Source organism: Hippocampus comes, unplaced genomic scaffold (assembly GCF_001891065.2).
Source record: "Hippocampus comes isolate QL1 unplaced genomic scaffold, H_comes_QL1_v1.1 scaffold151, whole genome shotgun sequence".
In the NCBI taxonomy this organism is placed as follows: Eukaryota; Metazoa; Chordata; class Actinopteri; order Syngnathiformes; family Syngnathidae; genus Hippocampus; species Hippocampus comes.
Genome location: NW_017805591.1, coordinates 300,601 through 317,117, shown reverse-complemented (window position 1 = coordinate 317,117; position 16,517 = coordinate 300,601). Strand labels below are relative to the sequence as shown.

Below are 16,517 nucleotides of genomic sequence, written 5' to 3'. Positions count from 1 at the left end.
GAGATCGCAAATGACGGCGGCCTTAAAAGTACGTTCGAGACAACTGGATTAAAGTTATGGCTGAATACTCTGAGATCGCCACAATAGCACTGTTGCTATTTCCGACATCCGACCTGTGTGAGGTGTGGGTTTTCTGCAGCAATGGCGACTAAAACAAAATTACGAAGTAGACTGGACATAAACCACACACTTGAGGTGTCATTGTCTCCTATTACTCCGAGATGGGACCGTCTGGTTGCAGAAAATCAAGCTCGGGGCTGTGGTGAGTCGTCATTTTCATGCACTTTGAATTTGCGTTGTATGTATTTTGAAGGCATTAAACATTACCTTAGCATCAGAGTGTTGCGGCCAGATTAGACGCTCCTTGTGTTTATTATTATATTTCGAAAACACCACAGTTTTCATGCAGATCATACCATATTATTTTGTTGTATTAATCCGCCACACCTTAAATGCCGGTCCCTGAAAATATTGTCTGACATAAACCGGTCCGTGGGGCAAAAAAGGTTGGGGACCCCTGACCTGTAGGACACATAGATGACCATAAACAATGACATTCACATCTATGAACAATTTCATGTTCTCACCTAACCTTAAATGCATGTTTATGGGAGTATAGTGCAAAATCTGAACCTCTGAACTGCTCCACCAAACAGAAAAAAAGTATTTTTAGACTGTATATAAACTAATTTGCAACGCTACATAGTAATGAAGAGATAGCCAGGAAACAACACTTAAAAATATAACCCACAATACTTTATTGCAAATTGTCACTTGACAAAAGTTTACAAGATAATGTGAATCATTCATATCTTACCGACTGCCAATGACAGAGTGTCTTTGGTTTTGTCTTTGCACATAAATGAGGATCAGACTATTAAAAAAACAACAATGTGATTTATTGATTTTCAACTAAATGAATGTGCCGTGTATGGATGATTGTCACTTTAGCGTTGCCTTTGAAAAGGACTGAAACTACAAGCCAAGTTGTTGGTGTTCTGGCAAATATAGCACATCATAGTTCAGTGCAAGTAGGTGATGATGCTGAAGGAACTATTCAAGTTTGGCACTGAAATGTCGAAACGGCAAACTGATAAAACAAAACAAAACCAAAAACCAAATGACAAATAGGAGACACAAGGACACTATAAAGATACAAAGTGTTACAAAGATTTCCAAGTTAGAAAAAGACAAAATGGTTATGTGTGATAAACATGGACTAGGCTGTTGGCCCAGTGCGGCAACCTTGAATGCTCAAAACAAGATTTATTATCATTTAGCACCATTATGAGCCGAGCTGGAGGTGGTCAAGTTTGCGCTGACGCTTTTAGCATTGTATAGAGTAGACAGTGAAAGCTCCCCTTAAAGCTCACATCAGAGTGCTGATCATTTCAAATCTACGACACTCCCGATGAGAACAACAGTCACTAGTCTAAAAAGGCCTTCAATCTACTGTTTACTTTGGCTGTCTTGACTTTAAAAAAAAACAAAAACAATCTACTTTTTACTTTAAAATATACAATTTCAAGAAGCACGTTTGATATCTTGTTTTTTTTTTTTCAGCACTGAGACAATACAAAGCACAAACAAACACAACAATAATAAAACCTGGCACAAAATTTAACAAATGTCATTTTTGCAATCCAGATTCAAGACTGCGTTCTTTGTACAGCAGACGGGATTATCGATAGCACCTTTTTTTTTTTTCCTCTTTGAGAGAAAAAAAAATATGAGAAATGAAGAGCATGACCTGACAGTTTCGTTTTATTTTTGTGCATGCGTTGTGACTGTAATCACTCTACCTTACAGCTTGTCAAGACTGGTACTATTTGGTGCTGTGGTGTAAACATGTTTCAGCCCATATAAAGAAGATAATTCTGGTCAGATGACTGTTGCCTCCTATCAGTTGACCCCTCCTATCTTAAGAATCAATGCACTCTTAAATCCCTAAAAAGGGAATTAATCCTAAAGTGACCTGATCTAGCTTCTTTGGAAAAAGCTGCTGGCTGTAGTATTCCCTGCTCATGACGATAGCACCCTCTTTGGTTTGCATGTCAGCATCGCACTGGGTGAGAAGCACTGAGGTAACCTAACACATGCAACCAAGTGCGAATTGATGAACCTGAAATGTTGCGTTACAGTTGCGGCCCTCTCACACAAACGGCCCCGTGACATGACTCGAAACAGTCGCATGAAGCGAGATGTTTGAAATGAATATCCCAGAGAGGTGCCATGATGATGCCTCATTCCTTGTCAGATGTGGCTGGATTACTTTAAATGCATGCAGAAAGACGGTTATGGCAGCTCTCAGCACTTTTTCCCCCCTCGTTATAAATCCCCTCATGTGTTGTGCTTTTTTTTTTTTCTTTTTTTAACTTGCCTGCTTACAAAAGTGCTTCATGGACTTGTGTGCCATTATGTCTTTTATAATTACACCTCAATAAACTGGATTATTGTAGAAAAGTGCATTTATTTCAAATTCAAAATATAAGGTCATATATTAAATAGCTTCTAAAATAATTTTCATCTTATGTCTTCTCTAATTACGATCATAAAAATGATTTTGATCGTTTCTGATGAAATATTCTTATTTCTTGAGATGGTAAAATTTTGCCTTTAGGTGATTCAGTTCATGTTGTGCACTGAACTCCTGAAATAAATTACGTTTCAATAATATCCCAGTTTATTGAGAAGCCCTGCATTAGGGTGGGGGGCGCTCGACGCACCTCACTGTGATCTGCTCCACAGGAGTGCTTGTTGTGGAAGAGGAGGATGGACACAAGTAATCATGGTTAAAAAAAAAAAGGAAAATCTAAATCACACAAAACATGAACACATAATAACATGAACAGTAACAAAGTGGTGGTAAAGTTGGGCTGATTGCCTTAGTCTTTCATAGCCCCCGGTTAACCCTCTGCTGGATACAAAGGCGGGTTAAAACTCAAAGGTTCAGGGGGGTCAGTCCAGGGGCGGCGGCTTGTAAGCGCGTTCAGTGCAGGTGGATGTGAAGCTTGATGCGCAGGGCGTCCCCTATTTCCCCTCGTAGGTAGTCCTTGTCGTGCTGCTCCTCCAGCTGGTTTCTTCTCCGGGGCCCGAACAGGGGAAGGCTGGCGATGTCAAGCCGGTAGGATCCGGCGGGAGGCGGCCTCTTGCCCAACCTCAGCACGCTCTTTCCGTCGCGGCGCTCCACCAGGCGGAAGTGTTCGCTGGCGTCGCCGTGGGTGATGACGTAGCGCACGTGGTGCTCCAGCGGCTGCAGGGCGGGCAGCAACTCCAACAGAGGTTCCTTGTTGAGGAACGAGGCCAAAGAAAGATTCATAGGGATGGAGGCGTCCGTGTCCACGCTGGCCAGACTCACTGGCTCCTATAATGGATCACAAATTCGATTTGGACATCGTCATTATCATGTCTCTCATACAAAGACCATCGGACAAATCACGATGACATCACCCCCTTCTCGAAATGCCTTAATCTTGGGTATGGGAGGATTAGCATCGTGATCGTAGCCTACCGCTGAATGGTGCTGTTTGACTTAAAATAGGCTGTGGTAGACACGATCTATTTCCCTGTTATCTGACAAAAAAGGCTATGATCACTAAAGCGTGATTTTGCTGTTACTCAGGTTAACTGCACAGAAGAAACAGTGAAATGGATTGCACAATGTTGTCAATCTATTTTTTTAAACCAGATGATTATGGATAGGAATTGACAATAATTAAAAATGTTGATTCCATTATCGAGACCGCTTATAAAGCAGTCATTATTTTTTTTTAAGTAAATTTTAAAAATATATATGTGGCAGTCCAATAAAAAAAATCCAACAAGTATTTGTGATGGTTTCAGTACACGTCAGCGCTAGTCACTTACATTCTGCTATCCTGGAGCCGACTGTTTACAAGCGTTCCGAATCGTCTTGCTCGAAGACTGACTTACCTGATCAAGCTCATTTTCATTTGCGTTGCGTTTGTGTCGTCCATTCTTTCCTCCTCCGTTGATCTTACACTCGTAGCAGGCCTCAGGAGACAGACTGTCGTCCTCCTCGCCTTCTGCACCCAATTGGTTCGTGAAGCCTGAACCCGATATACAGTGACTGGATGGAGACACAATCAAAAACATGACATAAGACAAATAAAACTGAAATACTTATTCATAATCAGCAGCGTGATGGACTAGTGATCAGATCAAATCCAATCAAACAAATACAGAGGTTAATCTTCTATTGTTTCGGACAATTTGTAAGTCACTGCAGAAGAGATTGTGTTTGGCATTGGAGGTCACTGTATTCATCCCTCACCCTTGTCCAGCCCTGTAGAAGCCGCCAGGACAGCCGCAAAGGTATCCTCCATCCGTGTTGGAGCAGCCGTACATACACGGGTTGCCTCCCATGGAGCACTCGTTCACATCCTGGCAGCCCCCAGCGGCGGCCTCGAAGTCAAAGCCGGAGGGGCACACACACTTGTAGCTACCCAGCGTGTTGTAGCAGGAAGCTGAGCCGCACATTGAGGCTGACTGGCACTCATTTTCATCTGCACAGAAAAGGACAGATGATGACTGGAAGAAATTGTTCAACAAAAGCACAAGATAAAAATATTTTTACTATGCAATACATATTACTAAGCTAAAAATGCAACGCCCATTATCATAATAAGCCAAAGTGAACAAAAATCATATGAATAGACTGACACCAAAACGTATGCCATGATACATTCACTGGCCACTTCATTAGGTATACCTGGACAACCGAATAATGCCCCAAAAAGAATTTTAAAAAAAATCAGATTTCCTTCTTTTTTTCCTTGTTGTCTGGCACTGAACAAAATATATAAAATGTTATCAACTCAACTCAAACAACAGACAAAAAAAAAAAAATGGGAGCTCTTGTTCCCACTAATGTAACAACTTTGAAATGTGGTGTAAGAAAACACTGTTATCATAGAATCGTTTCCAAGACCCCTGCTATGGTGCTCACGGCCCCTTTAGAGATGCTGTTATGCATCACTCATTGTTATTGCCCTCACTCCATCTCTGTAGGAATTGCAATTCGAAGTTTAAGGAAATATTTGTTATTGTGACGCAGAGCGGAGATGTCAGTGCGACTCACCGACACACTGGTTCCACTGGTAGTGTTGCACGTAGCCTTGAGGACAGCCGCAGCGGAATCCTCCCATCATGTTCTGACAGCCATGTTGACAGCGGTGGTTACTGCTGCATTCGTCCACATCTGACAAACATAGGAGTGTTTTGGTGTTTTGAAATCCAAACATGTTATCCCGGTTTGGTCACATCTGACCGATGTCTCACTTCAGGGTTACTTACCCTCACATTCCAGGCCCGTAGTGTCTAAAGTGAAGCCCTTAGAGCACTCACAGTTGAAGCTACCAGGAGTGTTGACACAAGAAGCCTGAGAACCGCACACACTGTTCTGACCCATGCACTCATTGTTGTCTGAAAAATCGGAATAGATTGTTAACTACTTCGCTCAACGCATGCAAAGATGATTGACAGTAAGTGGACACTATCTTCCACTCACCTATGCAGGCGGTTTGATGCTGAGAGAAGCCGGGAGGGCACTTGCAAGTGAAACCTCCAATGGTGTTGACACAAAGAAACTGGCAGTTGTGTTGCTTGGTGGAACATTCGTCCAGATCTTAGCAAGAGAGAAGAAACACTGCATTTAAAATAAATAAATAAAATAGCCCAGATTTCTGCTACGTGATTGCCACCCACAAAATCTGTCAGTGAAAGGCTACAAAAGACATTTATGAAAATGTGTTATTGAGGCCCAAAATTAGTCACACGGAATTGGGGCTCAACTGAAGAAAATTATAATATTTACAGGAATGAAGATGTAACATGACTAAAATACTGCGATTGGCTGGCAACCAGTTCTGTCCAAATCCTAAAGTGAACATTCTTAGAAAAATAGCTAAATAACATCGTAGTTCATCGGAGATTACCATATTTGCCCGAATATAAGACGTCCCTCATTTGAAGACGACCCCCTCTTTTTCAAGACTCAAGTTTGAAAAAAGACTTTTTGAACACCAAATTAATTTTCATACAGAAAATAATTACAGTACATCTGAAACAAATGATAATAACAATATATTTGAGAGAAAAAGCATGTTATTTTGCCTCATTGAAATCTTAATATCTGAACATTTAAATATGCAAACTCAAGTGCAATCACATTCGTAAATGAATGGCTTTTGGTTTTTGAAATGTAAATTACATCATAACTTCTCCTCAGCTGCCGGTTAACCTGGCCGATCTTCGATCCACTTTTCTCCAGATTGTCGCTACGTTTCTCCATTTTCTGTTACAGTATCTCTTCTATTATTTTCTTCTCTTTTCTTTCTTACCGCTATTTTTTATTTTTCTTCTTCGTGCTACCGTTATTTTTATTTTCATTCTTCGTGACGTGTTCACTTTGGCCTGGGGAGTCAAGTTCAGCATTCGCTTCAGTGATATCTGGCGCCATCTAGTGTTGTGAATGGGTATAATGTCTAGACCCCGAATATAAGACAACCCCCACTTTTTCAGTCTTATTTCAATGCAAAAAACACCGTCTTATATTCGGGCCAATACGGTATTAAAGGTATTTATTAATCCATATAATAAAAAGGTTAGAGCAAATGGCATGCTCGAATCTGTGTACCCTTGCAGGTCTTTCCATCAGGCTGCAAGGTGTATCCTCTTGGACAGGAGCAGAGGTAGCTGCCCTCTGTGTTTTTACACAGAAAGTTACACGGCTTGGGAGACAGTGAGCACTCATCCATGTCTGCAACCACATGAAACATAGATGAGGAATAGGAAGCAGGGGAGCTGTCGCATTCTCAAAACAAGGCTGAAAATGCGACACGAACATCATTCTAAGATGGAGGTCAGCCTTACCGACACATGAGGTAGCAGTGAAGTCGGTCTTGTATCCAACGTTACAGTGGCAGCGGAAGGATCCGATAGTGTTGATGCACTGACCGTTGCGACACAGATCTGGCATCACCTGACACTCGTTGATATCTGGATGCAAAGTCGCAAGAATATGAGACAGAGATAAAACGTGACGATGACCATGCTTCACTGTAGGACAGGTGTTCTTTTGCACATGAGCAGTGTTGTGTTTGGCTTGCATATTGGGGAAGCACACATTTTGGAATTATGGTCAAAAAGTTCAGCCTTGGTTTTGTCGGACCAGAACACTATTTCCCCCCACATGTGTCTGGGTGATTGTTTTAATGTCCGATTACTCAGCTACTCACCCCTGCCATCTGTGGTGTAGCCGGGCCCAAGAGGGCACATCTTCTTGTACTGGACGGTGCCAGGCAGTGGGCAGAGCTCACACTGCAAGCCCCAGCCTCGACCTGTGTTGCAGCAGCACTCGGACTTGGTCACACTGTTCCTGTTGGTGGATGACTGCTGACACATGGTCTGCAGGACCTCCATGAAACAGAAGCCCTTACGGTTGTCTGGAGTAGGGTGGGGGGAAAAAACAAAAAAAAAAGAATGACTCATGTTTTTTTGTTTTTTTTTGTGGGCTTCAACTCGATTGAATTACTACGACTTCTCCTTTCAGGGCGTATTAGAGTAGGTAATCAATGCCTTACCAATACACTCAGTTCCAGTGGAGCTGGGCTCGAAGCCATCGTTGCACTCGCAGCGGTAACTTCCCACAGTGTTGACGCAGCGTCCGTTCTTACAAATGCCAGGCTTGGCTCTGCATTCATTCAAGTCTGCAGGCGGAAAGGAAAGAAATGAACATTTTTTTTACACTCGTATAAGTAGTCCCTTCTGTTCTATTCTATTCGTAGTCTCCCAATGCATTTATGTTGCTGTGCACATTACACACATACAATGCTAAATCTTTCAAGCAAGATCACGTTTTCTCACCCATACATCCCTCTCCATCAGGCCGACGCTGCATGCCAGGTGGGCAAATACACATGAAGGTCCCGATCAGGTTCTTACACGTCATACCCTTGGAGTCACAGTAATCCAGACCCTCTGAGCACTCATCCTGGTCTAATAATGATAAAAGCCAATGGTTAAATATTCATCAGCCAGTACAGCAAAATGTTCTTTCAAGAAGTACATTGGTGACAATCTTCTCACCTCTACACATGCGCTGGTCGTCTCGCAGCACGTAGCCCGTAGGGCACATGCACTCGTAGGAGCCAAAGGTGTTCACGCAGCGGAAGGCGCATAGCAGAGGATTCTTTGAGCACTCGTTGATGTCTGCGGAGGGGAAAGAAGAATGCTGTAATTCACCATTAAACAAAGCAGAAGATACATGTAATAAATAATAATAATATCATCATCATCATAAATAATGTGTATGTGGATGACTGACCTTCACATGTCATCATGGGTCCGGGTTCAAAGCCCTCTTGGCAAGAACATTCGAAGCCTCCCACCACATTGGTGCAGGTTCCATTTCCGCAAGGGTTTCCAATGGAGCACTCATCCGCGTCTGCAGGGGTCAAGAGAAGAGATCATTAGACGTATTTGCATGTTGTCCTTTCTTTGGCATTGGTTCGTATTTGGTGACGAAAGCAGACGTTCAAATGGGACATAACTTCTTTCATCTGAGGCAGTGGAGCGGAAAATGTATTCTCATCTACCGTATTTGATGACAAGTATAATGACCTCATGACGAATATTAAACAACATCACAGATGAAATGCAGCAGATAACAATTTAAAAGTCATTAAGTTTAAAAATACAGATGAAACAATAATTACTGAGGGTTGGAATGTTCAAGTCATTTTGACAGTAATTGCTTCCATAAAAAAAACATTCATGATTATCATCAATCCAAAATTCCTCTACAACAACTGAAATTATTTTTCTTCGCTGTGGCAAATTTGTGCTGAAACGTATCATTAAATTAAAGCCCAAAAAAAAACAAAAATGACGTTTTTTTTTTTTTTTTTACTCAAATCCGAATATGAAGTAACGTACCAATACAATTAACTCCAGTGTAGTCCAGGTTGTATCCAAAGGGGCATTCACAGCGGAACGAACCGTCGGTGTTGATGCAGATGCCATTCTGGCAGATGCCTGGGTTATCCAGACACTCATTCATATCTACACGCGGGAAAAAAAAGCATGTTTTAGAGGTGTATGTCCACAGTATTACCGGTACATCATATTGGCTTCATGATGTAGCACGCACCCTCACGAGCATCGCCAAGTCCGGGCAGCGCTCCGTGGCCGTAGGGACACAACGTGTTAAAAGCAGCTGGAAAACACATTGAAAAGGTCAGTTCCATTATTTTACAAATGCCATCATGCGCATAAATTAATAAAGGCTTTTCACGTATTTCTTAAGGTTACATGAAAAAAAAAACATGAGTAATGAATGTTACGTAAGTAATATTGGTCTAACCTTAACATCCATGCGGCTTTGAAAAAACTAGTGTGCCACTCCCAATCGCACACATCGCTGAAATGCTCTCATACACTCCACTAAAACACATCAGTATATTATACGAGCATATTTCACGACGAAGTGGGAAAAGATTTCCGTTGTCTGTGTGAGAGGACTTCAGTATGGAAGCCTTCCGTTTTCTCAAATAACAATTTGCTTCTTCTAAATTGTTCACCTCGCTCAGTCTGCCCACCATTCTACAAGTAGCTTCACGGAATCCGCAGTGTTCCAATACACTGGTTTTACCATCAGATGTAAAATCCGGCACATGGTTTTGCACGATGTACTATTGGAGAGCTTATGGCTTTCTTCAGCAGTGTGAATGTGCTACGCATGTGTGTTACACACCTTCGGTCTCTCTGGGACACAGCTCACAAGGAAGCCCCCAGCCCTCTCCGGGCATTTTGCTGCAGCAGCACTTGGCTTTGGTGGTGTTGAAAGCTTTTGGGACGGAACACTTTCCCACGTCGAATTTGGTGAAGCAGAAACTCTCTCGGGTGTCTGTTGGAAAAGAGACCAGAATGAATGGATTGAGAAAGAATTGCACATATTTCACACAGGCATTCAACTTTTTTTTTTTTTAATTCTACGAATGACCAGGATCATCCGTCCATTTTAAAAAAATCATATGTGGCCCTTGAGCACAAAAGTCTGCCCACTCTTGAGCTACAGCCACTGAAGACAAAAACAAGAGTTTGTCTCACCATAGCAGCGCCGCTTGTTGTCAGAAAGCACGAAGCCCGGCTGGCAGGTGCACTGAAAGCTGCCAGGGGTGTTGGTGCAGGTGCCAAACTGGCAAAGGTTTGGTTCCACCTCACACTCATTGATATCTGAAAAGACGACAGGGCACGAGAACATGAAGGAGAGAAGATGATATTGTGGAAGAAGTGTCCATGTCTGCGTTTTACCAATGCACTGGTCATTCTGCACCTCGTAGCCCGGAGGACAAATACATCGGAAGGATCCATCCAAATTCTGACAAGTTCCCGGGGAGCACGTGCCAGGTAGACTCACGCACTCGTTGATATCTGGAGTGGAAAAAAAAAATATGCTTAACTATGAAAACTAGAAACATTAAAGAGATTCATTCATGAATCAGACTTACCAACACAGTTTTTCCCATCAGGTGTATTCTCATAACCTTCGTGGCAGAGACATTGGAAGGAACCCATTCCGTTGATGCACTGCCCATTCCTGCACACTTGACCCTGCAGAGCGCTGCACTCGTCGATATCTGCAAGGAGAACATTTCTGGGTAAACTTTTCTGCATTCAAAGTAGGGCCTGACCAATATGGATTTTAAAATAAATTTTTAACATTGATCCCATATTTAGCATCCCAATAACCTATAAATCTTTGGTTTCTGAAATAAATATATCAGGAATAAAATAACTTCTTTTTGTGATCCCTTCAGGCTAACAGCAAGTAAGGTAGATGATATGACAGTTTTCAATACTTTGTCCTGCCGTATTTGCTTAAGATATGGTAAAACTAGGCCTTTTTTGGGTGGGGGGTTGTTTGTGATTATCTTTGACTTATGCTGTAATGTCTAAATGTGTTAAAACAAAAGAAAACAAACAAATTGGCAAAATATCAGCTGTTTTTTTACATAAGTTAATGCTAATCTTGCATACTGTTATAAATTGTGACCCTACTTTGAAACCCTAAGCCTATTTTAAAACACTACTTTTTTTTTTTTTTGGAACAATTTATTTCTAACATGCATAAAAATAAAAGTAAAATATATACTGTAAGTTGTGAGGAAAAAAAAAAACATAAAAATTGAGACCATCCCAAAAATTACAGAGAAAAATTATCAGCATGAATATAAATCCTGACACAGACACAGATTCAAGAATTAGAGTTGTCTTACTAATTGCAAGGTAAAGCTACTGCCAGATATTTTTTTTGTTATTTATTGTGTTACATCTGATCCTGCGGTCACCATGAGTTGGAACCACATCAGCTAAAAGCGAAATCAGGGAATCCATGTCTTGTAGTGTGTAATCCATGCCATACCCATGCAGTCATTGTTGTGCGTGAGCTCGAAGCCAGGGAAGCACAGGCAGTTGTAGGACCCCACGGTGTTTTTACAGGTGCCGTTGCCACACGGCTGTCTGTCGCACTCATCAATGTCTACAAATACATCAAATGTCCGAGTTGAACTGAGGAAAACAAAGCAGTCATACGATCGGTTGTGGATCAGCCCCTCTCACCCATGCACATTGTCTGGTCTGCGGTCGCCTTGAAGCCGTTGTGGCAGAGACACCGGTAGCTGCCTTGGGTATCAATGCACTCTCCGTGGCTGCACACGTTGGGAATCTCCTGGCACTCGTTGCGGTCTAACAGAACAAAAGGAGAGGATGATGTCAGCATTCTCACACACACTTTCTCAGTAGCCAAGACACGTTAACAGTTTTTGGGTTGAAAGGAGTGTGGAAAAAACGGATTTGCAGAAAGGGTCAATGCTTACACTTAACGTTGTAGCAATTTACTATGATGAACTGTTGGTTTATCGTTGAACAATCGTGAGAACTTCCCATTCATCATCTTTTTCGACACTTGCTTAAGTGCTGATGCTGAATGAACGGAATCGTTTTTTGTGCGCGGACAAACTCCAAGGAGTATGCACTCACCCAAGCAGGCTCCACTTGGGGAGAGTTTGAAGCCTGGCGAACACTCGCAGCGGTAACTGCCGGGAATGTTGATACACTTGGCGTTACGCTGGCACAGGTTGTCCCCGCTGTTACACTCGTCAATATCTGTCCAGGACACACATGCAACATCAAACCCGGGCGGTATTGCTTTTTTTGGCTGCCTGTTATTTTAGAAGGGTTACCTTCACATATGAGCAGGATGTTGTTGTAGCTGAAGCCCATTCGACATTCACAACGGAAGCTTCCGATCTGGTTGATACATACGCCATTGGCGCAGATACCGGGAATCTCCCTGCACTCATCTATATCTACACATAATGACAACAGAGGATAGTTAGATGGATGGATGTCAACTAATTTGATTTTGTCCATGTAAGCCACACAAGGGCTGATTTATTTTTTTTTTTTTACATATTCAATAGGATATAAATACACGTGCCTTTTCTCAGAACATGCACATTCAAGCTCACAACCGAGGTTTTGCTGTTGCTTTACTGTCTTCTGATTGGCTAAATTGCACTTGCCAACCAGTGGATTCATATTGTTGTGATGCAATTTTTTTTTTGAAAGTCATGACTTACCAACGGGCTTTCCAGTATGGATGTCAATGATGAAGCCAGGGGCCTGGTTACCACAAAGTAACTGATATTCAGCTGAAACACGATAGGACGGGTGCAACATGAACGGAAATGCTTTTAATTGTTTCTCAGTGAGACATTTTTGTTTACAAAGGTGATGCTCACAGGTGGCGGGAGTTGGGCAGGCCTCGCAAGGCTTGTTCCAGGCCTTGCCTACGTTGTACGCACAGCAACACATCTTCTTGGTCATGTTGAACGACAGCTCGTTCTCGCATGTGTCATTGAAGTTGCGATAACACACGCTTTTTCTCATGTCTGAAATTCACAGATAGAACAGAATCAGCACAAAATTCTGCCCCCCACCCTCCCCATTTAAGGATGCTGGTTATGATGTCACTTACCCATGCAGTTGTTTCCTCCGTTGACCTGCATGTACTCAGGGGGACACACGCATGTGTAGTTGCCCAAAGTATTGTAGCAGGTACCAGGTCCACAGATCCCAATGTGGGTGGTACATTCATCAATGTCTATAAGTTAAGAAAGGTGGGTGCAGTTAGTCGGAGCTGAAATAAGAAGTGACAGTCATCATTGGTTGTGAGTCTTCTTACCTTCACAGATGCGAGTCTCCTCATTGAGATAATAACCTGCTGGGCATTCACACTGGAAGCTACCAAAGGTGTTGACACAGTTTCCACCCTGGCAGAGGCCTGGAAGCTCCTGGCACTCATCAATATCTAGAGAATGAATCAAATACTGAATTGTTGTTCCATGTAGAGCTGAGGAAGAAAAGAAAGTTGAACGGTTTACCTTCTAGGATGACGGTAATGGGGTTGGGTCTGAAACCTTCTCCTCCGGGGCAAAGAGTCCGATATTCGGCTGGTGAAAAAGCAAAGCTTGTTACTTACGGTGCATTATGCTGATATTTACTGTACATACTGCAGCAAGAAATAAAGATGTAGCCGGCCACATTGGGTACAATACAACAACTGGATCAGGTCTAAAACAATTTAAAATGGACTAATAATAATCCAATAATCTATTGTAAAACGTTTGTCTCGTTTCTTCAAAATAGGGGAACCAAAAAAAGAAAAAAACTCTCATTATGGATGCATTACAGTAAAGTTCTACTGAACTGTAACCTGTTACCACAACAAATCCCTTTAAAAGTGTCACTCAAAAGCATTCCTTTCTAATGCAGCTCTTATTATGGATCCAGATCGTTGGAACCGAACCTTGTGGCCAGCGAATGAACATTTAAGATCACGTCCAAAATCAAATAGCAGATCGGAGGTCATGCATACTCGAGTTGGGAGCAGGGCAAAGTTCGCAAGGGTTTCCCCAGGCTCCTCCCAGTGAACAGCAACAAGAAGCTCGAGTCACGCCCACTCCGATCTCAGCACTGCAGGAGATTCCTCCATCGCCGCGCGCGAGGATGTCGAGGAAGCAATTTCCCACACGGGTATCTGTGTGAGAGATATCGTGAAAAATATATCACTTAAAAAAAAAGATTAAATCCAACGTTCAAATGCATTAGGATAAAAAAAATCTGACCATAAGTTACATGAGTGATAATTTTTTTTGCAGTTCTCTATAATCAAAAAATATTGGGAAAATATAAAATCATGCAGTATTTCATTCTTTTATTTCAACTAATAAGAATCCAGTACTTTTTAGTGAATCTATTTCCTAAATCAGTTCTGATATAGGTGACTTTTTTCACCCCACTGTAACACATGGCGTTATGTCATGCTGTGTCCATTTGCTTTTTCTGACAGTAAAAATAACGATGCGCTGCCTCACCTACACAACCGACACCAGTCGGGTTGAGCTCAAAGTCGGACGGGCAGTTGCACAGGTAACTTCCTGGAGTGTTCACGCACAATCCGTTGATGCAGTTCACTGGGTCGGCACACTCATTGATGTCTGGGGTACACAGTGGCATAAAAAAGTGAATTCTAATGGACCATCTCACCTTGAAAAGCCAACCTCGGTGTTTGAAGAAAAAAAAATGTACGCGTTATTTTGTTGCAGCCTTGACGCTAACCTGTGCAGTTTCCTCCACTACGGTCTAGTTCATAACCATCATCACAGACACAGCGGAACATCCCTGGAAGGTTCTGGCATGTTCCAAATACGCAGATGTTCTGGAAATTACACTCATCGATATCTGTGGGGAAAGATCAGGGAATTTAAAAAATATCTAGTCCATAACAAATAATGTCACTGAATAAAGTGTGCAGAAGTGGTGGAGGTGTGGACCTTGACAGGCCTTGCTGTCCTCTGTTGGGGTGAAGCCCATCTCACACTCGCAACGATAGCCTCCAGGAGCATTGAGGCATTGGCCGTTTTCACACAGGTCGACATTGTCTGCACACTCGTCCATGTCTGAGGGACAAAAGGGCAGTGCACGGTCAGTGACAACGGCTCTGGTTAAATGAGAATCAAAATGTGTCATTGGGGGGGGTGAAAAAAAGTTGGTTTTTTTTTTGGTCTTACCAGAGCAGGAAAAGCCATCTCCATTGAAGCCCTCCTTGCATGTGCATCTGAAAGATCCTGGCGTATTGACGCAGTCTGCGTTCAGGTTGCAGTTGTGGTCCTCTGCGGCGCACTCATCCTGATCTACATGAAGAATGATACATTCTCAGTAAAGCTTTGGCCAATCACTTTGTCATGACAAATAAAAGTGGTCCGATTGGAATGGAAATAGAAAATACACTCACCGACACACTTGATGCCATCTCCCACCCAGCCATCCCGGCACCGACACTTGAAGCTTCCGGGAACGTTGATACATGCGGCGTGCATGTCACAGTTATGGGCTCCGATCTCACACTCATCAATATCTGCGAATATATTCAAGAAGTGTTATAAACAATATTCATTGGCATTATAATCATGATCATGACAAGGTTGACAGAATAATTCACACTGAACAGTGTGTGGCAATGTTTACAATGTGTAACTCTTTGGTTCATGTTGGATGATTACCGTATTTTCTGCACTTATAAAGCGCATCTAAAAGCATTCAATTTTCCCAAAAGCTGACAGAGCGCCCTGTAATCCAATGTGCCTTATATATGTCAGTCTCTTTACATTGCCCATTGAGTTCTTTCCCTGTTCGTGTTCCTATGCCATCTAGTGGTGACTATGAGCAGAAACCAATTGTAACCTGCAAGGGTTCTGCCCGACACTAATTGACAATAATTGTATTCAGCCAAAATAGATTCAAACAGAAAACTACTTTGTGAGCTCTGCGCAGTCATAATAAAACGGCGATAATACCAACAGCATAAGTAACTACTGACTAAATGAAGAAAGAAGGAGACAAGCAAGACTTCTAAGGATATTTAGCCCTTTGTGGTTGTGAGTCCACGAGGTTTGTGTGTCTTTTTGTTCACTTAATTGTCTTCATAACTTTTGTCTTTCATTTATTGTTTTGTAATGCCTTTTGTATTTATGTTTCATGTCTATGTTTGTGACCAGTTCTCATGGCTTTGTTTCAGCTGCATCAGTTATGAAGGTTCTTCTCTATAAATAAAGCTGTATTGTATTGTATTGTATTCCCTTAAGTGTATCGCCATCGAGTGGATGCATAGCGCAACTGCAAACACTATTGTAGCTTCTATTCTATGCGCCTTATAATGCAGTGCATCCTACACACGAAAACGGTTTTAAAATAGGCCCATTCATTGAAGGTGTGCCTTATAATCCGAAGCGCCTTATAGTGCAGAAAATACGATATAAATTTTCTGTGTATAGTGGCTATTGGGGGATGTGTGTGTGTGTGTGTGTGTGTGTGTGTGTGTGTGTGTGTGTGTGTGTGTGTGTGTTTTTGCGTGCGCCTCTGTGTCTCCA

The 16,517-nt window shown here is 42.2% G+C and overlaps 1 protein-coding gene across 2 annotated transcripts in view; it reads right to left on the bottom strand.

Moving 5' to 3' along the window:
* Window positions 1–1,767: 1,767 nt before the first annotated feature.
* Window positions 1,768–16,517, bottom strand: part of fbn2b (fibrillin 2b) — a 22,083-nt gene continuing 7,333 nt past the window's right edge. The window contains exons 14-47 of one of the 2 annotated variants that reach the window (XM_019880159.1): window positions 15,383–15,505; window positions 15,159–15,281; window positions 14,922–15,047; window positions 14,707–14,829; window positions 14,463–14,585; window positions 13,964–14,125; window positions 13,470–13,538; window positions 13,271–13,396; window positions 13,064–13,189; window positions 12,828–12,977; window positions 12,666–12,737; window positions 12,267–12,392; window positions 12,064–12,189; window positions 11,644–11,769; window positions 11,447–11,563; window positions 10,533–10,661; window positions 10,336–10,455; window positions 10,132–10,257; window positions 9,776–9,928; window positions 9,173–9,238; window positions 8,959–9,084; window positions 8,348–8,467; window positions 8,110–8,232; window positions 7,888–8,019; window positions 7,605–7,730; window positions 7,260–7,466; window positions 6,895–7,020; window positions 6,659–6,781; window positions 5,531–5,647; window positions 5,317–5,445; window positions 5,102–5,221; window positions 4,295–4,526; window positions 3,934–4,090; window positions 1,768–3,364 (exon numbers count right to left, since the gene is read on the bottom strand). In XM_019880159.1, coding sequence (XP_019735718.1) covers window positions 2,990–3,364; window positions 3,934–4,090; window positions 4,295–4,526; window positions 5,102–5,221; window positions 5,317–5,445; window positions 5,531–5,647; window positions 6,659–6,781; window positions 6,895–7,020; window positions 7,260–7,466; window positions 7,605–7,730; window positions 7,888–8,019; window positions 8,110–8,232; window positions 8,348–8,467; window positions 8,959–9,084; window positions 9,173–9,238; window positions 9,776–9,928; window positions 10,132–10,257; window positions 10,336–10,455; window positions 10,533–10,661; window positions 11,447–11,563; window positions 11,644–11,769; window positions 12,064–12,189; window positions 12,267–12,392; window positions 12,666–12,737; window positions 12,828–12,977; window positions 13,064–13,189; window positions 13,271–13,396; window positions 13,470–13,538; window positions 13,964–14,125; window positions 14,463–14,585; window positions 14,707–14,829; window positions 14,922–15,047; window positions 15,159–15,281; window positions 15,383–15,505 — 4,625 coding nt within the window. In that variant the 3' untranslated portion in view covers window positions 1,768–2,989. The remainder of the gene's footprint in view (window positions 3,365–3,933; window positions 4,091–4,294; window positions 4,527–5,101; window positions 5,222–5,316; window positions 5,446–5,530; window positions 5,648–6,658; window positions 6,782–6,894; window positions 7,021–7,259; window positions 7,467–7,604; window positions 7,731–7,887; window positions 8,020–8,109; window positions 8,233–8,347; window positions 8,468–8,958; window positions 9,085–9,172; window positions 9,239–9,775; window positions 9,929–10,131; window positions 10,258–10,335; window positions 10,456–10,532; window positions 10,662–11,446; window positions 11,564–11,643; window positions 11,770–12,063; window positions 12,190–12,266; window positions 12,393–12,665; window positions 12,738–12,827; window positions 12,978–13,063; window positions 13,190–13,270; window positions 13,397–13,469; window positions 13,539–13,963; window positions 14,126–14,462; window positions 14,586–14,706; window positions 14,830–14,921; window positions 15,048–15,158; window positions 15,282–15,382; window positions 15,506–16,517) is intronic. The other variant, XM_019880160.1, reaches the window with a different exon arrangement.